General features: G+C 41.2%; 3 protein-coding genes and 1 long non-coding RNA gene across 6 annotated transcripts in view; 2 read left to right on the top strand and 2 right to left on the bottom strand.

Moving 5' to 3' along the window:
- The first annotated feature begins 1,212 nt into the window (after window positions 1-1,212).
- LOC148428870 (serine/threonine-protein kinase 26-like) lies at window positions 1,213-10,787 on the top strand. The gene is made up of 11 exons (XM_088434743.1): window positions 1,213-2,107; window positions 4,868-4,936; window positions 5,585-5,746; window positions 5,882-5,938; window positions 7,070-7,178; window positions 7,246-7,403; window positions 8,538-8,723; window positions 9,348-9,490; window positions 9,577-9,748; window positions 9,811-9,938; window positions 10,249-10,787. Exons 1-11 carry the CDS (start codon window positions 2,087-2,089, stop codon window positions 10,262-10,264), a joined length of 1,221 nt encoding a protein of 406 aa, XP_088290869.1. The 5' UTR covers window positions 1,213-2,086; the 3' UTR covers window positions 10,265-10,787.
- Window position 10,788: 1 nt separating this feature from the next.
- The window catches only part of LOC148428868 (FERM domain-containing protein 7), a 15,993-nt gene continuing 2,883 nt past the window's right edge, over window positions 10,789-23,898 (bottom strand). For 2 of the 3 annotated variants that reach the window (XM_088434719.1, XM_088434709.1), the window contains exons 2-12: window positions 15,711-15,815; window positions 15,600-15,642; window positions 15,387-15,465; window positions 15,213-15,310; window positions 14,486-14,600; window positions 13,567-13,714; window positions 13,407-13,502; window positions 13,164-13,330; window positions 12,976-13,044; window positions 11,806-11,881; window positions 10,789-11,725 (exon numbers count right to left, since the gene is read on the bottom strand). In XM_088434719.1, the coding sequence (XP_088290845.1) occupies window positions 10,895-11,725; window positions 11,806-11,881; window positions 12,976-13,044; window positions 13,164-13,330; window positions 13,407-13,502; window positions 13,567-13,714; window positions 14,486-14,600; window positions 15,213-15,310; window positions 15,387-15,465; window positions 15,600-15,642; window positions 15,711-15,815 (1,827 nt within the window). In that variant the 3' untranslated portion in view covers window positions 10,789-10,894. Of the gene's footprint in view, window positions 11,726-11,805; window positions 11,882-12,975; window positions 13,045-13,163; window positions 13,331-13,406; window positions 13,503-13,566; window positions 13,715-14,485; window positions 14,601-15,212; window positions 15,311-15,386; window positions 15,466-15,595; window positions 15,643-15,710; window positions 16,837-23,898 lie in introns of those variants that run through there. The other variant, XM_088434730.1, reaches the window with a different exon arrangement.
- LOC148428869 (uncharacterized) overlaps window positions 16,993-23,898 on the bottom strand; it is a 7,498-nt gene continuing 592 nt past the window's right edge. Inside the window, 12 exon segments of the mRNA XM_088434696.1 lie at window positions 16,993-17,318; window positions 17,321-17,422; window positions 17,505-17,632; window positions 18,227-18,398; window positions 18,466-18,714; window positions 18,793-18,973; window positions 19,231-19,307; window positions 19,427-19,604; window positions 20,513-20,786; window positions 20,873-21,344; window positions 22,025-22,178; window positions 23,748-23,898. The exon segment at window positions 23,748-23,898 is cut by the window's right edge and continues 592 nt beyond it. Coding sequence (XP_088290822.1) covers window positions 17,260-17,318; window positions 17,321-17,422; window positions 17,505-17,632; window positions 18,227-18,398; window positions 18,466-18,714; window positions 18,793-18,973; window positions 19,231-19,307; window positions 19,427-19,604; window positions 20,513-20,786; window positions 20,873-21,344; window positions 22,025-22,178; window positions 23,748-23,898 — 2,197 coding nt within the window. The 3' untranslated portion in view covers window positions 16,993-17,259.
- The window catches only part of LOC148428867 (uncharacterized), a 15,606-nt gene continuing 13,563 nt past the window's right edge, over window positions 21,856-23,898 (top strand). The window contains exon 1 of the long non-coding RNA XR_015867928.1: window positions 21,856-22,086. This is a non-coding gene — a long non-coding RNA (uncharacterized LOC148428867). The remainder of the gene's footprint in view (window positions 22,087-23,898) is intronic.

Here is a 23,898-nt window from a genome sequence, read left to right as displayed (position 1 = left end):
AAGTTCACTTATAACTTTTTTTTCTTGAGTGGATTCCTTTAATGTAACTTCATTGAGAGCTGCATTATATGAGTAATTTATGCAAAATAAAAATTTTGAGCAGTCACAATTCAAAATGTGAATTGTAAATAAAGTTTTCAGTTAAAAAAAATCGAACGCACATGGATGACGTCAGAGCACCGTGCTAATAAATAGTCCGCCCCAACCCCAGTTTCCCTGCGGTGTGTGGTTTCTAACCCTAAATCAAACCAACTTCCCGTTCTTAACGTTTGCTGTTTTCTTTCTCGAGCTTTCAGCGAACAACGGGAAGTTTTGTCGGAAACGTTTTAGAGCCTAAATTAGAAGGGTAAAAAAAGTTCCGAGAAATACACTCCGCCAAGTTCAGGTCCACGTGGGAAAGAATTGTGAATACACGCCGTGGTCAGCTCGGCTGCCGCGAAGAGTTCGTCTCTGCTGCTCCGATGACTTCCCACCAAGGGAGGATGTTGGCCACTGAACAGAATAACGTGAGCGGGGGCAACTCGACCGAACCTTTCAATGGTACGGTTCCGGAGCCTAAGCTCAAACATTTAAACCGCAAAAAAACGTGGCAGTACAAGTGAAGTCTCCGCAGTGTTGGCGCTAATTAGCTTGACGTAGCTATTAGCACCGCAAAAGCTGAGAAAAGCGTTTTTGCGTCATATTGTGCCCCACGCTGTTGCATTGTTTCAAATGCACACTCCTGGTCTTCATTCCCACATTAGTAGACCTGTTAATTTCGATGGTTTGAATTTAAAAATGGCGGTTATCATGGCGTCCGCTTCACTATAGTGCAGCGACTATTTGCTAACCAATTACGCTTAAAACAGCATTGTTTTACTCCAGTTAAAATGTTTAGGATAATAGTCCTTCAACCAAATATATAACTAAACAATTGACAGAAAGTACAGCACTATTTTTGTGCTACAGTAGACAATTAGCACAGCACCTAAGAGCAACCACGTGGTAGGAGTCATACGAATATAAATTTCTCCACAGAACACGAGTTTACGTGCAATAGTACAAGAACAATCCTAAGTATTTTATTTACTGGAAACAGACTTTCACTTGTCGAATCAAGTAGAATCAGTTTTTTGTTGTGCGTTTTTGTGAACCTGGCACACTTAATGCACACCGACGGCCGTCTACGTACGATTAAAAAAAATTCAGACATACGCATATCTTCACGAATTAGCTTCCGCAAGGTTAATAATTCGTTTGAGTGCAAACGTTGGATTTGTGATGTTCTGCATTGTAAGCATGAGAAAGTAATTCAACTCTTGTTGACTGTTACAATGTCTAAGAAAATAAGTATTCCTGTATGTGTGTGGCCGTACGCAGCAATGCAATTTGGAAAGACGACAAGCAACGTCTTTAATTTTTGGTCCTATGTTCATATCTAAATTATTTCTGATTTGTTGTTAGTCACCACCACCTGTTAAATAATGTAACTGTTCCCGTTATGACTAATATTAAAATATGTGAGGCTAAACATTTCTAATCATATCAGAATTAAATATTTCCCAATGCTGTTTTCTTAATGTGCGAAGAGATGGTCAGAGATGCCCCATCCAATATGGCGGGTGAGCTGGCGTACCGCTGCAACAGGCCAACAAACTGAAGCCAATCTACACTTCCGGGTGACGTCGTTGGCGGAACAAACAAAGAGGACAAAAATAATAGTAGTAAAATCGAAGCTGACACCCCGCCAATAAATAAATAAATCATGAAGGGCATCATAAACTTTTTTTTGTGAGCTACAGATTTGTTTTCAACACTTGTAAAATTCCAACGTCAGTATATTGTATTTGTTCGTTCGCTCCGCCTTCTTCCGTCCACAGAGCAACAAGCTTCTCTTCGGTAGTTTGTTGAACTTTCTCTCACGGGACACTAGCCCGTTCCTCTCCAGGTCTGCCGCCGTCATTTTTCACTTTTTCTGTCGACTTCAAGTCACTTTTCTCGCGGGGGGAATTTTGTTTTTGCCCCACGTCGAGCTCCCGAGGGACAATTAAAGGGCTAAAGCGACCTGGAGGAGGAGGAGGGCGTTCTCGCTTCAAGAAAAGTCACCATGGAAGTTCCCGGCATGCAGGTAAGCACGAAGGTGGACCTAGCTTACTAAAGCCAACTAAACCAGTTTATCAAGAGGCGAGGTGACATTGTGCAACAGCAGGACACTCTAAATGCCGACTCTGCAAGCCACAAGTATCCCAGAATAGTCAATTGAGGCCTGCGATATCCACACGTCGAGCGAAAACTGGTGTAAATAGAAGTCACCAGGCCCCAACATGGAGCCTTGAGGTGCCTCCTTGCGGCACCCTGATGTTGGATGTGGATGCATACAATTGTGATTGGTGATTGGTTGGGGTGGGAATCATTTCAATATATCAACAATTTCTCTCAATGTGCAATACAACTATTTAATTAGCATGCATAATGCGTCAGCAGTTTCATGTTAGCTAAAAATCATTCTTTTAGCTATTTTTCATCATTAACCGTTCCACTAAATTATTTAATTTATAACATGTGTTTTTGTTAAAAGATATTAGTCTTATGACTCAAAGGGTTTTTGTTGGGTGTATGTTGGGAGACTACCAGGTGTGTCGACTTGTGAAACCTGCCTGGGTGCGCTCCCTGCCTGGCCTTGAAATGAGTGAGATAGATGATGTTTTTGTTTTAAGAGGACAAAAATAATTGACAGGTGCAAGATGGGCTTAAGGTTGACGTTTCACTTCCTCGTATTCTGTTGAATATGTAAACGTTTAACTTTGGTTGTTTGCCTATGTGACACATCCACTGAATTAGTATGTGTTTGTATTGGGATGTCATTTTGAATCATGGCGCTCTCCTTAATGATTTTCAAAATTTCCTGAAGCGACTGATACCATAGTGTAGGGTTATTAAAGTACACCAATGCTGATACCAGATATAGACACTTGAAATTTCCCAGGGGGGTGGGGCAGACAATTATTGACAGACACACAGTACAGAATATACGCCAAAATTGCATTTTACATAACAGTATGAATTTACAGTAATGCCAATTCTGTATTCTAATTTTAAAATTCTAGTGCTTCACTGAACAATACTAGCTGCTAATACGGATACTTGTATTGATATTGGTCGGAAAAACAAAGTGATTTGAGTCGGCTTTTGAATATTCGCACTGCTTTGTCTGTAGCCAAATTGTTTGTGCAAGTGGAGACTATGGCCGCAATGAAAACTTCACTGATTTTCACTGATCATTTTCCAAAGTAAAAGCAGATGTTTGCAAATGTTTTAATTGATAAGATACAAAAGGTTATCAGATTTCATGAAAAACTACAGGAATTAGAACATAACTACTCTTGAGAGGCTGAAATAAGATTTGGCCAATTTTATGATTTATGATGAGTAATCATTACACAAATATTAAAATAGTGATCAATTAATTTGATAATCAATGATTTATAGATTAATTGTGAGAGCTATAGTTAAATTATTATTATAATATATTAATGATTTTTTGTTATTATTTATTGGTGTTGTTATCAATAAAATATAGGATTCCAAAAAAAAAATATCAATGAGTTCAACTCATTCAATCCCAAACTACCAATGTTTTGTTTTTCCAAGCCCAGAAATTAAATTCCATGTAATTATGATATATATTTTTCCCTTTTTTTCAAGTGTTTGGCTAAAGAAGTGTCTAGAAATAGCTGGTAATACATAAATCAAGAACTAATGTAATCAATTATACATTCAAGTAATGGCTGACTCAAGGTACTTTAATCTGGTAAAAAAAAAAAGACTAGATAAAAATGTATTTGATTAGTCCAGGTACTTTTGTACTTTTCATAGATAATTAAGTAGTAAAGTAAATTGATTTCTTAAGGTAGTTTAATGCATACATGAATTGAGTTAAAGTATTACAAAGTACCTAATTTTACTTACCAGCCCTTTTGAGACTCTTCTTTGGCAAAACAATTGAAAACCAAATACGGATAAGTCCCTGCGATTGAATATCTGGACTCTTTAAAATGACGTCAAAATATGTCTTTGGGATTGAATGAGTTAAGGGAGCTCATATGCTGATTAAATTGTGTATCCAATTAGTCAGTCGGGCCCTGTTGAATACCCAGCCTCATGTTCAACTTTTAATCATGGAAATTGTAACAATAAAATGTTGTTTGAAGCATTCATTTCAGTCTTGCAATAATGGAGAATTCCAAAGGCGGTTGCATCCTATAAAAATGGCTGCTTTTGTGTCCTTCCTCATCTCACAAGGACGGCGGCGTGCGGTCGCGGCGGCAGGGAGTGGCACCGCTGCTGCATGTTGTTATACTTCCTTTTTTTAGTAGTGGAAAGCGGAGTGCGGCCACAGAGGCTTCTCGCCATTGGCTCCCTGACGCGCTGCCAGCGTGTGGAAAACATGCGCGGCGGCGCCCGCCTTTTCATTGACCACACTCGCTAGGTTTACGTGCGCTTAAAAAAACACAAAAAAAAGGGGGCGACATGGTTAGTAAGTTGATAACTGTAATTGAAGTACAGTAAACACTTTTGTACTTTTTTTTTTCAAGATTTGTTTGCTTTTTTTATAGGCATAAGACCAACCAATTTTGTATAATAAATCAGATAAAAAAAAAAAAAAAATATATATATATATATATATATATATATATATATATATATATATATATATATATATATATATATATATATATAAATAATGATAGTGAAAAAAATAATTATTCACATTCACAGTATTGAGGTAGGAAAATTGCAATTTGGTTAGTTTCTGATTTTTTTTTTTTGCTCTATTTTGACATACGTTACAATCATGTTTACATTTTAATGTGTTTTTCCCTGTCAGAGTTCTCAGATCGATCCAGAAGAATTATTCACCAAACTGGACCGCATCGGCAAAGGATCCTTTGGAGAGGTGAGCACCTTCTGTGGCTTTCCGTTGATGTGAAAGTTTGAAATGCGTTTCAATTTTTTTCTTTATGGGGCTTAATTTATTAGATATTTTGATACACTTTCAAGGTAATGTTGAATTTAAAGATAATATGGTTTGAAAAAAAAGTCACGAAAAACGTGGAAATTGTTTGAAAAATTAAAGTGAATTTTTCAAATGTAATCATCCTACAATGAATTGTGTAGCATTGTTAAATTTGTAAATGTATTTGTTTTTGAATGGTGAACATTTTTAAAGGAGAAATTGACTTTGTAAGTTTTCCTCTTGTGAATTTTCTATTGGAAAACGGAGCCGCCTTTGAGGAAAAGTGGACGTTTTTGGAATGTTGGCTCGAAAAGTAATTGTTTGGATCGATTTTGTTTTTATTGTTCATTAATTTGGAAATCCTTTTATGCGAATGATGTCAATGTTTGGAATATTTAATGACAAGGTTGTTGAGGTTTTGTCAATTTTTTTTTCCTTCATTCCTCCATTCATTTGAGTTTTTTTTTTTCTTTTTTTTGTGTGAGGCTAATTTGATTTAGTTGAGGGATTGTGAAGTTGAAGTCCTATTTCGCCTTTTGAATATAAAGTGAATTAGTGTTTATGGGATACTGTATGGCGTCGGGGCAGGTGTTCAAAGGCATCGACAACCGCTCTCTGAGCGTGGTGGCCATCAAGATCATCGACCTGGAGGAAGCCGAGGACGAGATTGAGGACATCCAGCAGGAGATCACCGTGCTGAGCCAGTGCGACAGTCCCTACATCACCAAGTACTATGGCTCCTACCTCAAGGTGAGAGCGTGGCATTTTTTTTACAGGGGCTGAATGAAATTGTGACACCCAGTTCATAAAAAATAAGAATATGAATCCTTCAGGCCTAATTTTTGGTTTGGGAGTTGATTGCTTGCCGTGTGTCATGTTTTTTAGGGCAGCAAACTGTGGATCATCATGGAGTACCTTGGTGGAGGTTCTGCACTTGACTTGGTGAGTGATATTCAGTTTCAGGAACACATGAAAAACAGGCCTAAGTTCATCATAACACTCACCAAAAAAAAAAATCTGGAGGTGCTTACGAGCTGACGTGACACCAAAATTATGTTGGACTGAAGGGACTTTAGAATGAGTGAATTTTAAAAGATGGTATTTTTTTTGCAATATTTCTCCTAGTTTTGCAATATTTCTTCTGTCATTCTGACATTTTGACATTCATTTGGGTAAATTCATTTCTTAGGGGTAATATTTGAGAAGTAGGAATTTCTGCATTGTTGAAATGTTCAAGTACAATGGTTTGAATTGCATGAGAAATGTTGAATTTGGGGTGGATTTGTGGTTATATTTTGAAAATACTGTCAAGAAAATACAATTTCATCTACAATTTCATTTTATGAAACGTTGAGCATTTTAAAAGTTGTTTTGATTTGATTCAGTTGAAAGTTTGTGAAGTAAAGGGGATATTAAAAGTAGCTCCACAATTGTTTTGATATTTTCCCCTGGGAAAAAAATGTTAAGATGTCTTTCAGAAGAACTGGAATTTGTGCAATTTTGCTTTGGAATCATCTTAGCGGGGGAAGGAAAAAACAGAATTCTTCAAAAAGTAAAGTTTGAAATCTCATAAATGCTTTCCAATGTTGACTTTTGTGAAAAAATCATTTTATTATTTAAAAAAAGGGATTTTTTTTCTCATTTTAATTTGTTATCTGTAGAGAAATTAGAGCACATTTTGTTCAAACGTAAGACAAATATAATGACACCTTCCTCCATCCCAAAAAATGGCCAATATATTGCAGATGCTTTGCATGTTGTTAAGTTAAAAAAATATTACAGGAAATTAAAAAAAAAATAAAAATAAAACTCAAACTGACTGTCTGCTATTCATTTATTTTTTCCAAGCTTTAACGATCAAAGAACACTTAATTTTATTCATTATGTAATTTCTTGAAATATATCAACCAGTTAATCTTTTATCCTTCTAAATATTAACATTTTCTTCTTCTAAATACTAGAATCAACAGCAGTCTAAAAATGTGTTGCTCCCTCTTCTATCCACTGTAAATATAATATTTTATTTTTTTGCCACTTGAAAAAAAAATGTCATCTTTCATTGTATGCACGCAGCTTCGCGCGGGTCCGTTTGACGAGTCCCAAATCGCCACCATGCTGAAGGAGATCCTGAAGGGTCTGGACTACCTTCACTCTGAGAAGAAGATCCACAGAGACATCAAAGGTGCGCCTCCGGACTCTCGCCTTTCCGCAAAAGTGGCGCGAACCCCGCTGCCGTCTTTCACCCGCAGCCGCCAACGTGCTTTTGTCGGAGCACGGCCAGGTGAAGCTGGCCGACTTTGGGGTGGCCGGTCAGCTGACCGACACGCAGATCAAGCGGGAGACCTTTGTGGGGACGCCCTTCTGGATGGCGCCCGAAGTCATCCAGCAGTCCGCATATGACTTCAAGGTTTTTTTTGCCTTTTCTGATGAAAGTATTTTTTTTATTTTTGAAGTCGTTCCTGGCAGTGTGCCGTATACGACGCCGCGGCAGCCCTACGCAATTGCTGTTCCTACTCAAATGTGCATATTCATGTCTCGATCAAAATTAATGGAGAGGGATTTGTTGAACCCCGCAATGTCAATTTCGATCCGATTTGGGCCAGTGATCTAGAGTCAAAAAGCATTAGAAGAAAAAAAACAGGCCTATAGTTAGGTCTCAAACTCTAGTCCTCGAGGGCCGCAATCCTGCATGTTTTCGATGCTTCTGGCTTCACCCTTTCGCTACCTTTTTTTTTCCAGGAAATAAAAAACCTATGGGATATATTACTTGTTTATAAGTCTGGGATACTTGGAAAATTAGTTTAAAAAAATTCCATTTTCATAGACTAGACTACAGACCCCTGAGATGTGAGTGAAAACTAGGAAACATGCAGGATACCGGCCCTTGAGGACTGGAGTTTTTGAAAAGCTGTGGGACGCATTGTCCCAACGGGAGTGAAAGAGTTAAACAAACGTGATTCCAATTATTAGCTCATCAACAAGCAGGAGCTTGAAAACGATCCTAACCATTTGAATCAGGTGTGTTTAAGAGAGTAATATTGAAAACATGCAGGATACCGGCCCTCGAGGACTGGAATTTGACACCTATGCTGTCAAAGCAGGTAGATGCTCAAAACGTCACCATACATTCATTCCTAAATGCTTGCAAATAGAATTCATTTGATTTACATTAGGGTTGTGTACGGCCATTGACACCCAGGGGTTAAAAGACAGGTGTCAAACTCTGGTCCTCGTGGGTCGGTATCCTGCATGTTTCCCAGGTTTCTCGCCCCAAAACACCTGATTCTAATGATTAGCTCACCCTAAGCTTGAAAATGATCCTAATCATTTGAATCACGTGTGTTTGAGAGAGAAAGATCAAAGACATGCAGGATACTGGCCGTCGAGGACTGAAGTTTGACACCCTTGGTTTAAAATCTCAAATTTCTCGAGGGGAATCTAGTGTCCTGTTAAGGAGGAGTGGACCTCAAAAAAAAAAAAAAAAACCAAACATCCAAATCCTTCAGGCCTTTGTTGATGGGGTGCATTGATCTCCCACCAGGCGGACATTTGGTCGCTGGGCATCACCGCCATCGAGCTGGCCAAGGGGGAGCCGCCCAATTCGGAAATGCACCCCATGAGGGTGCTCTTCCTCATCCCCAAGTCGCCTCCCCCGACGCTGACGGGCGACTTCTCCAAGAGCTTCAAAGAGTTCACTGAGGCCTGCCTCAACAAGGACCCCGCCTTTGTAAGACCAAACACAAATTCGCTTCTTTGGAGACTCCACCGTCCTTTTATAATCCGGTTTACCGCACTTGTAATTACTAAGGTAATCAAGTCCTATAACAATTGATTACTTTAGCTAATCAAGTACTAAAGTAAACAATTACATTACCACCTAAAATAAACAATTACTTTAGCACTTAAGTAAAGAAGTAATCAGTTGCCAGATCAATTACTTTTGAACTTGATTGCCTAAAGTTATGTATTATTTTGGTACTTAACTACCGAAAGTAACCTCTTAAAGTAATAAATTACTTCTTTGATTACTTTAGGGCTTCTTTTATTTATCATCAGATACTTTTAAACCTTCCTTTAGCCAAACACTTAAAAAAAGACACGTGAAAATATTTCTTTATAGGATTGAATGAGTTAGGTGCAGTTCAGTTGTGTTTAACTTTAAGTACTACACATTCAAATTTATTGTTCATCATTCAGGTTGTACCGGCTTATATTTATGCTACATTTGTTTGTAGAAAAATAATCGCGTGTTCTATTGCAAATTTGAGGAGGGGTGGACTTGCGGAAACGGATGGGTGCGTGTGTGTGTGTGTGCGCTCCGCAGTTCACTTTTTTGTGTTCCCTTCTTCAGCGTCCTACCGCTAAGGAGTTGCTGAAGCACAAGTTCATCGTCAAACACTGTAAGAAGACGTCCTACCTCAGCGAGTTGATCGACAGATACCGAAGGTGGCGGGAGCAGGGCCACAGCGACAGCAGCCCCGACGACTCAGACGAGTAACTTCAAAATGGAAAAAAAACAAAAAAAAAAAAACTGCCGGCAGCCCGTCGGCCATTTTGCTTGACTTGTGTTTCGTGTTCAGCGAGTCCAGTGAAAGGAAGGACGGCGATTCGCCCGAGTGGAGCTTCACGACGGTGCGCAAGCGCAAAACAGACGAGCGGCCGCACATCAACGGGCAGTTGAGGAGCGAAGGACACACTGCCGTCAACGCGTCCTCCAGTCTCGCCAATATCATCTCTCCCGTCTTCACTGAGGTTTGCGAGCGCGCGCACGCACGCTTACGAACGACTTTTTACAAGTGTGTGTGTTTGCACAGTTGAAGCAGCAGCACGAGGAGCACTCTGATAAACGATTGGCCATCGAAGAGCTGGAACATAACATCCGACTGGCCGAGGACGCGTGTCCGGGCATCACAGACCGGATGGTCACGCACATCATTGCCAGGTACAACATTTTCTCCTGCCTGAGCGTGTATCCTGGGGATAAGATTTATTATCGTGATTTTATAACTAGAAGGCCGTTTTCATGAACGGGTCTGGTTTGGGAAACTTCCATATGAAGACACATTCAGCAAAAAAGATCAGTAGTGTTCCCTCGTTTATTGCGGTGGTTGCATTCTCCAAAAATGGCTACAAAAAATCATACCCGTACATGACTGATTTTTGTTTTTGTTTTTTGTTTTTGTTTTTTGTCCTGACTTGAGAGTAGGATTAATGCATTTTGAATGTCTTTTCACGCTACTTTATTTTTTCAGGTTCAACGCCAACTGAGGGCAGAGGGGAAGTGGACAAGAGACTGTGTCTCAGCGCGACCACGCTTGCAAATTGGAGATCTGCTGTGCAATGTCTCCACACACACTCAAACACGTTATTTACTTCAATGCTGCTGGACAAACAACTTTCCGTTTGTTCCGATCCGGCAAGCGCAGCTTTACCATTTGTTGATTTGTAGACGTAATTATTTGCTCGGTAGCACTTGACAAAGATGATATGCCAATATTATTGTTATTATGATGTTTTGTTATTGTCAATAACACTTGAAAGCCATTAGTGCCTTCGTACACCAACAAGACCAAACTGGAATCAACGGGCAGGATGGCCTTGTCAAATGTTACTCACAGTTTGAACCAAAGATTAGCTAAAACTTGGTTATTGTACATATTCTTTTTATATGTCTATCATAAGGGATGTTTCGATGCTTATTCAGCGGGAACCATGTACGAGTCTTTCCTAAATGTTTTCCTCTTTAGCGGGATGTAGAGTTTTATGAATAAATATTTAAGCTTGATTAAAAGTGTTGTCTAGGCCCACTTTAATTCATATTTTTTTTTATTAACAAGAATTTCACTTGAGGCAAGATGATTTTTTGTTTTGTGTATTTAACTACTAATTTGTCTTTGTCTACAGCGTGACCTTCGTCACACCTTTGGTCTCCTCTTTTTTCACCTCTTCCTCATCCTCCTCATCCAGCTGGAGGCTCCCGGAGGAAAACCGCATCCGAGCCGCCCCGCCGTGTCGAGGCGGTCTTCCCGGCGGCGGCGTCGGGCAGTAATATGGATAGAAGACTTCAGGCTCGGAGTCGCTGTAGCTCGCCGCGGGGCGTTGGGGCTGAGGGGAGGCGTTGAGCGGGAGGTAGGTGGGCCTGCTTGGCCTCGTTAAGTGGGGATAGTAACCGAGGGGGCGGAATTCGGACGCGGGGAGGTGAAACTTGACATCCGGTTGGCGAGGCAACCCCGGGAGGAAGTTGCAGTCGTCGCTGTAATGCCCCGCCTCCGTGCGGCCCATTATCCCCGACCCGTTGCTTCCCGCGTAGCGGTACGCCCCGGCTGGCCCGCCGTGGCCTAGCGGGTAAAAAGCCGGCCGCGGTCGCCAGTCCCCCCTCCTCGGCTGGGGCAAGCACTCCAGCGAAGTGGCGCAATCTGAGAAATACGGGCGCGGGAATGTGGGCAGCACCGGGTGGTACTGGTAGGCGGGACTGTTGGGGAATAATAGAACCAGCTGCTGAGCCGCGTCAGGATGTTGGATCGGCCGGCGCCGCAAGCGACTGCCGTAGATAGCGGGCGGCCTGGGCGCGCGGTCCCTCGCGTGGCTCCTGGTGTATTCCGCCGCGGATGCCGGTCGCACCTGCGGCGAGAGGGGCGTGACCCGGGCCAGGCTACGGCACCTCGGGGTAGCGTACAGCTGGCTGCGCTCCAAGGCACATGTGGACCGGGGGAAGGCCTCCTCCAACTCCTGGGTAAGTACATCACAACACAAAATCATTTCACAAACTGCATCAAAAATGAATCTTTGTTTTTATGTCTTGTGCGCACTTGTTTGGAGACATCTGTAAGAAGATCCGGAGAAGATTGGCACTGCCGGGATTCGAAGTCTGCCTGACGGGAAGTGCTGCATGGAGACACAGGTTAGTCATATGAATAAGAAAAAAAAAAAAAGGTGTGGCTTGTAAAAAGTGGAAGCCTTCAGTTAAATTCATTTTCTGACCACGTTTGAAAATCAACGTTCTCCAATTTAAAATTTTAGCAAAAGTATTTAAGAAGGATCATGGGAGTCAATTTGCTTCTGCAAGGCACATGAAACAATGTGGTGGACTGGACCCCGGTGTTTGACACCAATGGTTTTCAGCGGGGGTGTCAAACTCATTTTTATCATCGGCCACATTGTAGTTAAACTTCCTGTCAGAGGGCTTGAATAGCTGAATAAAGGTCAAATACATTTTCAAGCATTTATCACGCATTTATCTAGTTTGGAAATCAGGGTTCAGTAAAAACTACAAAAGAGAGATTGGGAACAAAAAAAATGTTTTTAAAAGTTGAAGACAACTTGCAAGTTTTGGTATTATAGCTAGAAACTTGAAGTCAAATCAACATTTCATGGGCCACATAAAAGTGATATGGCCCCCAGGCCCTAAGTTTGACACCGCTTTACACTCAAATGCTGAATGTCGCTTCTCATTTATAACTGCTTGGGCAACTTTTCTAGATGAAGGTTTTCAAAACTTCATTCAAATTTATATAAATTAGTTTAAATTTCATCTGTCATATGTACACTACAAGTAAAACAAAGTATTGCTGAGGCTGAATTTACTAAATAAAAAAATAAAAAGTCTTTAATTAGGGAATTAAAAAACTTCTATCTTGCATTTCCTGCCCAAGAGCCACTCAGTGAAAACTGTACAATAGAGAGGTTGGGGGAAAAAAGTTTTTTTTCCCCCAAAAAAACTTTTAAAAGTGGAAGACAACTTGCAAGTTTAGTATTTTAGCCAGAAACTTCAAATCAGCAATTTGCAGGCCACATCTGGCCCCCGGCCTTGAGTTTGATACCTGTGGTTTAAAGGGTTCTAACACCACTGTTTTGCATTGTTTGTTAGCATTCAGCCACGTGGACTGTAAATGTACATTGATATTGTAAGACTTAAAAAAAAAATAAGAGAATTAAATAAAAAATTGTTATATGGTAAGCTATTTTCTTCAAAATCCAACCTGTGAAAGTGCGAAAGCTTCTTCTCACTGGATCCCAAACATTCCAGCAGCTGCTTCTGTGTGCGTCCGCTGTGCACATTTGCAAAAGTAAGCATCGGAAAAAACGCAGTGCATTCGTAAATTATTCACAGGCTGCCGTTTTGAATCGGACTACGAAATAATGAAACGTTGTGACTTAATCGCCTCACCTGTATCGAAAACTGGAGCCTTTAGTCGACAGCAGCGGCGCCTTTTGCGGCGCCTTGGGCTCTTCGGCTAGCCGGAAGAAAGCGTGGTACTCCACGCAGGTTTTCCAGAAGGCCTTGCACACGTCCCGAGTGGCCATGCAGAACTCCAATGTGTCTTTGCGGGACGGCTGCGCGGGGCGCACACACGAGGTTAACATGGCCCCCCCAAAAAGTAAAACAAAGTGTCTAAAAGTGATCTCTGACCCCAAGTGTGGCATGCAGCTTGATGAGGAAATGTTTGCGCTTGAAGCTCAGTTTGCGAATCTTGGCCCAGCTGAAGGCGTTTATCTTGGTGTTTCCCTAAGCGAAATCATCAGTTGGACACCGGCGGCCGGGCTGTCCTGGTCAGCCCGCGACTGCGTACCTGAAAAACCAGCACGCCCGAGTGCGTGACGGCCAGATTGATGCGCGTGCCCTCGCCGTCGCTGGCCGACTGCGGCCGAATGCCGTACATGTCCAGCTTCCGGGCCAATTCCAGCAGCTGGATGTCCGACTCGGCTGGAGACATGCCTCTGTGGGAAGGACAAATAAATGATGTTGAAATGAATGAGGTGTTTTACCATACCGTGATTTCACTTTGACGGTATTTTGTTTCAAGGAATTATTTTGATTGAGTTGAGGAGTTTTATTCGGACAAAAGTGGTGCTCTCTGTCGTAGTCGGGCAGTCTGGTGTGAATGAATAATGTTCAAGAGATGAGAAATTTCATTTAGATTTAAAAAAATGCTTTGCTGCTGTCTTGTGGCATCTCGTCAAGAAACTATGCTGAAGTTCGTTGAAAATGGCACCTTGCTGCAATGTTGTGGTATGTTGCTATCATGGAAATAGTGTACGTCGAGGTGATTGACTTTTCAGACATAAACGTTTTTTGCTGCCATCTTGTGGCAAATTGGTGTCAAGAAAATGATAAGGGAGTGCGTTACTGCTGTTATCTTTGAATTAAGGTTTTGTTTTGAATGATGTTGCAGAGTTTAATTTAGCTCAAAATTGCATTTTATTGCCATCTTGATTATGGACCGAACGATATGGTTTTATTTTATAGGATGTTTATGATTTTTGGAGAAAAAAAATACATGTTATTTATTAATTGGATGGTTAATTTTAAGAGTTATAATTAATGAACTAGCATGTTTCCTCCCACTGTATTTCAATAGGTGCCAAATACATGCAGATTTTCCTGTTCCATTTAGATGTTAAAAATGTGCTCATCTTGTGGTGCCTTGTAGGCAACGTTTTCAGAATTAAGTTGAATTGATTAAGTGAATTCATTTGGGTTCACTGAACCTGTGTTTCTTGTGGAAGCGGAGGATCTTGTGGTCCAGGTACTCCTGGTTGGGCACGTAGTGCTTCATCTGCAGGTGCTGACAGTCCAGCTCCTCATCGTAGTCCCCAAGTTCCGCTGTAAGTACAGTATGTACTGGAAATTTAGATATAGTATGAATAGGATGACCGGATCTGCAAAAATAAAAATTGGGTCGCACCACAAGTTATCTGAAAATTGAAAATGCAATTAATGTCATCAGAAAGTATTTATTGCTCCTAATCACCAGTCAATCTGATAATCAGTGGCAGTGTGGTCAATTTTGTCTTCACTGCCTCTGTAATTTGAGCTGACATGCGGATAAAATGTGTCGAATTAGTACGGTATTTCAATTAATTTTTTAAATGTCCCACTGTGTTGAGATGTCATTGAACGCATCTCCAGTCAACTGACCGAATGCAGTATGTAATAACTATTGTTGAACGTGAGAACTTTTTTTTTAATCCAGCTTTGTTCATAAACCAGTAGTACTTTTTCATGTATGAAGTGAAAATTAACAGTTAAAATTAATTGCTAACTGGTTTATGACATAGATCTCTATGACAACACGATAATTGGCCCATGCGGTTGGCTTGCTGGAATGAAAAAACAAAAAAGACATCTGGACACGACGAGACTGGGGACAGTCCGATTGAAACTGGACATCTAGTCATCCAATAAGTCCCATGTTTTTTTTTTTTTAGTCCTTACACTGCAGTATGTGAGAAACCAACAGGGCGGCGCTGTTGTCGTTACAAGTCAAACTGCCGTTGGACAGGTCCTGCTTGACCTGCAAAGCAAAAAGGTACCTGTACACGCATAACATTACGTCATTTATGAGAGAACCAAAAATGTGCCTTCAGATGATGAGGAACAGCGCAGTACCGAGTGAGTCCCCTCTTTAGCTGTCCGGGATCCGGAGGGAAAAACTTAACCATGAATCTGAAGAACAGATCGCTGGTATCTTAAACAACAACAACAACAAAAATGTTTTTAATTCACTTGGTGTACTCTTCCAAATGGTTTTTAGTTGCCACCATAAAACAGATGAACAGCAATCCATACCAGTAATTTACTTTTAAATCAGCACTCACTTACATTTAATCTGCTTTGCTAGCGGTTTCAGCAGCTCCAGCCACACCTGCCAAACAAGCAAAAATCAGCCTGATTCCATCAACTCGCAGATGCGCGAGACATGACGCGGCTCACGTAGTTGCCGCCGTGGTGTCGGTACTCCAGGCCGAAGTATTCCTTCTCCAGCAGCTTCAGGTGACCGCACACTTTGTTGAAGAAGTCGCCGCCCAAAACGTTTTGCTAGCATACATACAAACCAGAAGTGTTAAATTGGCCGCTGTCTTGTTGGCGCACTTGTGGAAACATAACAGTTTTCATTCATCTAGCGACTGCTCATCTGGGGGTCATGGGGGCAGAAGCTTTAGCAGGGAAGTCCAGACTTTGGGGGTATCCCCAGGACTGCCGAGAGACATCGTCTCTCCAAAACGGGACATGTCTGGAAGACCTCATCAGGGAGGCATCTCAACTAGTTCTACTTGGGGCAGCAGCAGCTCGACTTTGAGCCCCTTCCGGGTAACCGATCTTATCTCTTAAGGTTCGGGCCTCCTCCACTCGGAGCAGGACCCGATCCCCAACCCGGAAAGTGCACTCCACGCATTTCCGACTGAGGACCATGGTCTCAGATTGGAGGACCTGATCTTCATCCCAGTTTCTTCACGCTGCTCCAGTGAAGGTTGGAGGTCACGCCCTGTGGAAGCAAACAGCACCACATCATCTGCAAAAAGCAGAGATGCGATGCAGAGACCCCCACCCCCCAAACCGGACCCTCTCATTACTTCGGCAACGCCTAGAAATTCTGTCCATTAAAATAATGAACAGAACCAGTGACGAAGGGCAACCTTGGCAGAGTCCAACCTTTACTGGAAATTAATTTGGATTACTGCCAGTAATGCAGACCAAAGTGTGACATCTATGGTCCAGGGATCCAACAGGCCTCATCAGGTGGTTTGCTACCCCGTGCTCCCGAAGCACCCCCACAGAACTCCCTTAGACCTGGTCAAATGCCTTCAAGTCCACAAAGCACATGTTGATGGAATTTTGGAGCAGCTAATGCAAAGTAAAGTTTTTGACAAACATGTACGTACCAATTGTGTTTGGGAAAAAAAAGTCTGAAAATCACTACCTGGGATTTAATGTCTCGACTCTAAAGACGTGTTAATACGTCTTGGGGATTGAATGAGTTATTTTTCAGACACATAAACGATGATGCCATAAATACTACATTACATCTACCATTGCTGTTTGTATTGATTCTGTGATATGATTTCTCCTGTCATTTTTAGGTTAGGAGGTAGATAAACATTTTCTGGACCCGGATTCTGGTTTTGAGGTTAACTGTCCATTATTAAGCCCTTCAGATCATAAACATGTATCATACTGAATACGGGCCAATTCGTAGAACATCAGAAGTAGAAAAATTGATCAAGTTTGTTTTTATTTGTTATGTGTAGCATCCTGTATATAGAAAAGAAGTGTTATAATAGACTTCAATAGAAGGCACAATATTGTCTGGTCTTTTGCAGGCATCTTCACTTCCTAGCAATAGTTGGCTGCTTCTGGGGACGATTGGGAGCGAGAATCAAGTGTTCTCCAACGTGTGCGATGCTGAGGATCCACCAGGAGTTTCCAGATCCCGACAGGCGCCGCGTGGGCTATGGGCATCCTGATACGACTCGAGGTATGGCTATAGCGCAAACGAATATCGAGATGTATGTGTGGCCATCACGTCTTCGCCGACCAAGAGCAAACGTTTTCGGGCACTGGAACCGTTTTCAACTCCTCCACAAATTTTGTGGGGTCAGGGAAGACCTCGGTGGAAACAAGATGCATGAGTGCGGACACATAGCCTGGAAAAAAAAAAATCACACTGTTTGAATTGATACTTTTGAACATATTTTTGTGCAATATTTTAAGAAAATTGTTCCCTACCAAATGTGGGCTTGGTTTTGGTTGTGCCTTGGCCGGTTTTGTGTTTTGGATACGACACTTTGAAATATCCTTTCCCAGCTTGTTTAGGTTTTGCGTTTTCATTTTGGTGCATCCCTGCCAAGTAAAGTCTGCAAAGAAACAAAAATGTCATTATAGTGAAAATCAAGGACAGCAGATTATATATATTTAAAAATAAATATATATATTTAAAAATAAATCAGTACAGACACTCTTCTACATACGAATAGCCATTTGTTAGCTGAATTGGTTTGTAAGTTGTTCGGAAAAAAAACAAAAAAACACCCAAGTTAACCAAGGGCTTCTCAGGGAGATCCAGATCAAGTTTACAGTTGTCACTATAGCAAGCTTCCTGAAGGAACTTCAAAATCAAAATAAAAGCGCACCAAGGCCATTCGAGTCATACATTTCTTGCTATGGTATTTATTTTTCAAGCAATGATTGGACTCCCATTTTCTGCTTCACTATAATGGAGGCAAGGCAGCCCTAATCCTTGTTTAGCGATAGCGCAAAAGTGCTGAGCTATTTTTTTTTTTTTTTTTGGACTGGTGGGGGCAACCCTGCACTACACTATCTGCGTGCGGAAAAGGAAAGCTTTGTTTCAGATGGCAGAAAATGCACCAAACTATGTTCGTATCTCTGAACGTTCATATGTAGATGAGCGTCTGTATTAAACAGGTTTTTTTTGTTGTTTTTTTTTTTACCTGCACAACGCGCCCATGTATCTAGAGTCCGATGTTTTTGGTGTAAAGGAACGAATGATGCGATGAAATGACTTTAGAGAAGACGTTTGGTGGCGTGAGCAGAGTTTTGCGACATCGGCGAGTAATCTTTTGTTTGTTAGCAGTTTCTCCACCTTGTACAACGCCTTCGTACCTTTAAAAAAAAACAAATTCATTAAAACAACCAAGAGGACTGAAATGAGAACTGAAGTCTAACTCACCCGGCTGAAACCACTTTTTGGGATCTGTGGACACCTTGTCCGGGTGAGCACACTTTGGAAATAGTGGGTCATGGTGTGAATGGACGTTTTGAATGTGATTGAGAAGGGACGTCCACTTGGCCACCTTTTCTGGTCCGCATTTGGAGGACGCCGCCGTCCAGTACATGTGGTTTTGGATGGCGGCTAACCACTTCTTGATTTTCTGACATTCTTGGTCCTTAGACAACTTATTCAACTCCTTGGATAAACCTTTTAAAGAGGATTGATTTATGTGTTTTGAAATTCATGTCACGTTATCTGTAATATGAGAATATAAACGGCAAAAACCTTTTAGAACGTGCCACGCGTCGTAGTATTGCGTAACATGTCTTTCCTGCAGAAATGTCTGAATTTCAGGGCGGCGATCGGTTACGACGTAGTCCACCTCCAGACCTTTGGCCTTGAGGAGATCCAAACCTCTGCGCAGCCCTTCGGTCTCCGTGTGGCGGCGCCCTCCTGCTTCAGTGTGCTACATAAACACAGTAGGATAAATTGCATGTGGTCAAATACAAAAAAAAAAAAAAATCGGATCAAAAATATCTATCTCTGTGGCCGCCATCGCAACACGGGTGGTTTGCGTGGAAAACAGTGGCTCAAACAAGGTTCCGGTGGAGCTTCAAAGTCGACATTATCAGTCAACATTTTTTTAAAAGACGACTTTTTTTTCCAGCCCTACAAACACTAACTAAAGCTGTGGTAAATCTGAGGAAAAAAATAAAGGCGTACCTGTACAAGTTCTACGTCAACGATCTTCTCACTTTCAAGATCCATTAATGTGTAGCTCCCATATTTAGGGGAGTCTCCTTAAAAACAACACCCCCCAAAAAATTATATATACACACACTGTATACAAACTGTAAGATGGAAGTTAGAATACTTATGACATTAATGTATATTATAATTACATTAAAATTGTATGTACCTGTGGAATCTGCTCTCATCTCACCGCTTACAGAAATTTTGCCTTTCTCCTTGAAATGCTCTAAAAGAGTTTTCTGATCATGCTTCCATTTGTGGTTGATGGCAGGCTCAAGGTACCATCGAGCGTGTCTTCGGAATGTGTTTTTCTGGTGGATCTGAAGGTTCATCGCGTTGCACACCTGAAGGAAAAAAAAATACAAAGGGTAAAGTTTGATCATTTCAATCAGAGTATTCCAGTCCTTATTAAATAGTGGGGTGGGCAAAATGTGATGGCTGTGTAGTGTAATTGCACATCTATGGCACCAGGTGGTGCTGTGCCAAAGTGTAGGAGTTGGAAACGTGCAGACGTTTTTTTGTAAGATGATTTGGAAAAAAAAACTGCATGATTTACATCTTTTTCTTCAGGTTAAAATATTGAAGATATTGGTTTTAATGTTCAAGACCAATTTGCATCACTTGGATTTTTTTTTTTCCGCATCAAACAGTTCAGTTGGTCAAAAATGTTTGTAGTTCATAGGTTCCCAACCACTGGTCCGCGGTCCGGTACCGGTCCGTGGATCAACTGGTACGTGGCCGCACAAGCTGCACCCAAAATAATGAACTATTTCCGTTTGGCGTATTATCCAAGTCTCAAAGCTATTTTATTTTGAAAGAGCTTTTATTTTGAAAACTGGACTGATTCTTTTGAATTCGTTCCAGTCACTTGGGCGCCAAAATTTCACTCTCAAATAAAAGAGTAAGAAACAGACATCTTTGGGAAGGGGGAAAGGCCCTGTCAAGAGACAGGTGACGAGCCTACAACGTCAAAGAAAAAGAAGGCTAGCTTTTAACAGGTAATACCAGGAGTCCTACTTGAATTATTGATTTCTCGCAGTAAGGACTTCGATCCCTACTTTGTAGCCAAAAACAATTTCAGGTACATTTATACAATTTTCATAGACAATCTTATGGTCCTCAGCGAGAGGAGTGTGTGTGTGTGTGTGTGTGTGTGAGGTTTTTCTTTCTGGGGGTTTAGCAGAAAAAAAAAATGGAGAAGCAGTGGTAAACTGTATTCTGATTGATATCCCAAATGATATTTTATACTTACCCTTGCAACTTTGCTAAAAGACGTCCCTGAAAAATAGACAGCGGCCGAAAGTTGCAGGTTGCCGAACGGTGTGCTTCCAATCATGGGTCCGCTTTGCCAATTGCGGCTGTACTGGCAGTGCGGACACCTCTGCATGAAGGAAATGAATGTTCCGTATTTCTTTTTCTGCACCATGCAGCGGCGCTGACAAACCGGGCAGGTATCAAAAATCTCATTTAGATTCTTCTCAAATACAATGTATTTTGCATCTTCCAAGGCCGTTGGCTCCTTTGTTCTGCGGAATACGAGAACATGTATGCATTTTATCGTCCTCAATTCTTTGGACGTAAATATATTATATAAAAATTGAACATCACTTACATCACTTGAGGAGCATCTGTGAAATGATTTACAGAGGTAGAGGCCTTTTTTGTAGAGACTGTGGATTCATTTATTGAGACATCTGAAAAGTCTGTATCTTCAACGTAATCCTCCTCATCTTCTTCATCTTCCTCCTCCTCTTCATCTTCCCCCTCCTCCTCCTCCATACGTGGTCTCTTTATTGGACTTGGACCAGAAGTTGAGACTTCTGATGAATTCAGCTCATCTTTAGTAGTGCCTGTTGCTGAAACTTCTGACGCATTGGGTCCGTGTGTAGAGGTGCCTGTTGCTGAGGCCCCTGCTAAATTGGGCCCATGCGTAGCAGTGCCTGTTGCTGGGACCCCTGACAAAGTGTGTGTAGCAGGGGCTGTTGATGAGACTTCTAACAAACTGGTCCAATGCGTAGCAGTGCCTGTTGCTGAGACTCCTGACCAATTGGACCCATATGGACCATTGCTTGTGGCCTGGACAGCTGTGGAGTCCATGACAAAGCATCTTAATGGGACATTAACCTGAATATATACTTACTACTGCAATAAAAGTATAATTCTGTAAAACGCGATACTTAGACTAGAGCTTGCAGATATAAATCACAGTAACTACATTTTTAAAGAAGATTGATTTATTTAAAAATAACTGCAAAATTTTCCGACGACAATCATGTACACTGAAATTAGATCTGTTTTAATGTAAATCGAGCACCAGGGTATTGGTATCAGGCTGATATTTGAAGGTGCCAGGTCACGCAATGGCAGCTGATACAAATTGGTTGCTCTCATGTTTTTTTTTAATTTAAAAATGCCATATTTGACCAAGTCTCGCTTTAAAAAAATGGACTTTATTTATTTAATTAAAAAAGTAATACAAATTAATCCCTAACTTAGACATTGGAAAACTTGATTTGCTGTATTGAACATGAACGAAATACAAATGAATTAAATAAAAAAATAATTTAAAAAAAAATTGGATCTGCAATAGATAAAACGATGGGCCACTACGAGAATATATTTTACATCAATATTTTCCCCCATCATGCTCAATATCGACTTTATCTCTTATTTCTATCTCAGATGTTGGATGTGCATACCTCAACAATCAAATCTATTCCATGCAAAGTGATGCATTGCAGACTGATGGGCTGTGTAAACATACCTTTACTTCGGACGTGGTGTAATTTCAAGGTGCCTGCAGATAACTGCGTGGCCACCGATTTGGTGAGTACTAAACAAGGAATTGTTTGCACACCTATAGATCTCATACGAGGAAAGACCGAAGGTATGTCTGCTGCTTCTTCTTTTACTTTGATCTTGTGAAAGATGAGAGAAGAAGAAAAAAAAAGATGATTAGCAATGCTCACTTTCTCATCTTGTATCAGTAAGAGGGGATTGTTAAATAGCCAGGATTGAATTACGCAATTTTACCTAAAACTCAAAAGATATTCATGCAATTACACGAACGTTAAATACATAATAACAATTAAAGCAAAAGCTGATTATATATAGTACTTGATGTTTAGGAGCATTAAGTGCACACCTGAAGAAATTTGTATCCCCTTGCACCTGGACTTGAGTTGACGTGCAGCTGTTCTGATTTTAATGCGGGAAATGAATTATACCGTTTTCACGTAATTTTTGCCTACGTCACAGGTGTTTGCTGCACTGAATGAGTATAGGTCTGAGGGTGTTTGAGATGTCCTAATGTGAGTGGTCAGTGAACGCACTCAAACACTAGTACTGGCTTAAAAAAAAACAGGCGTACAAACGTCATCGTCAAACACAAGCGTACTTTGTGTCTTAAAATGTAAACAAGCGAGTAATGTTTAGTGAGTTCACAAAACGCGAGCACTGGGTGTGCGGACCAATCACAAAGCAATAATATGTTTAGGTCTGCATATCACGAGTGTCCTGATTGGACAAAACAAGTTAGGTAGAAGTGTACAAGTTTGCCGCATCGTCCAATCAGATCGAAGTATTGTACTGAACGTACCGCCGATATTGTCAAAATCCATTAAAAAAGAATAAAAACAAACAATAATAATATAACGCGTACTTCGGGTTTTTGGTCGGGGTAACATAATTTTCTTAACTGTCGCCATTGTGAACGTTTTACGACGTTTTACGACACTGACGTTTGACGCTAACATTCTGCATGTAAACCTCGTATATTCATATTGTGGAGCTACTTGGAGTGATTGACATTGGTAGTCTGGCTCGGTTCGGTTCCCACGGCACAATAATGGCACGCGGTAATGCGTGCAACCAGAAAGTTGATCTTTTCACCCAACAAAGTACGTCTGATTGCGTGATCACGAAGCTAACGTTAGTGTCTAATGATTTACTTACTGCATTAGCCTCCGTTTTGATTGTGGGAACAGCACCGGTTCGAAGTTGTAATTTCCCGGCTAATCCACTTTTGAACTGACCGAGGTTGACCAGGCAGTCCTCCGTGAAATGACCATTACATATAAACACGTGGAGATTTTGCCGCGTTCTCTCTCCCAAAAAGTCCAACCATTTCTGGCGAATAGTTCTATCTTTTGGAAGACCGTACAAGCTAGTCGCATTCTCACAGCCAAACGCACATTTTCGCCAATCGGCCATTTTGCGAAATAAAACGTTGTAAGCAATAAACGAAAAATGGTTTGCGCTGCGAGGAACAAATCGTCTTCCTATTTCCAGTGCATGTATGAAAGTATTGCCCCTAGGGGTAGCTGTTGAAGCGAATCTACAAGGAGACTTTGCACATGCATGAGACAATGGTGCCGGACCTTTTAGCATGATTGCAAGCAATGACAACTAGAACTATGAGTTATGCATCAAATCCAAGCTAATTAAATTTCCGTTTTTAGCCGCTGTCATCATTTGTAGACACTCACCTCAGATGGGCGCTCCAAATCTTCGCGATGGCGGGGCATCAGTGTCGGTAACTTTTGGCTTAGTCGTGGAAGAGCAAGGTTGGGGAACGCATCCTTCGTCAAGCGGAGTTTCTGAGCATAGCCCCGCTCGAATTCCATTAGGTTGGAGAAC

The sequence above is a fragment of the Hippichthys cyanospilos genome, chromosome 1 (genome assembly GCF_059441005.1).
Source record: "Hippichthys cyanospilos isolate Australia breed blue-spotted pipefish chromosome 1, RoL_Hcya_1.0, whole genome shotgun sequence".
NCBI classification, from domain to species: domain Eukaryota; kingdom Metazoa; phylum Chordata; class Actinopteri; order Syngnathiformes; family Syngnathidae; genus Hippichthys; species Hippichthys cyanospilos.
This window is presented reverse-complemented; position numbering and strand designations above follow the sequence as displayed.

Coding starts and splice junctions, on each gene's coding strand:
- LOC148428870 (XM_088434743.1), top strand. CDS start 2,087: ATGGAAGTTCCCGGCATGCAG. Junction 5,939..7,069: donor GAGGTTCTGCACTTGACTTG/GTGAGTGATATT, acceptor GTATGCACGCAG/CTTCGCGCGGGTCCGTTTGA. Junction 7,179..7,245: donor GATCCACAGAGACATCAAAG/GTGCGCCTCCGG, acceptor TTTCACCCGCAG/CCGCCAACGTGCTTTTGTCG.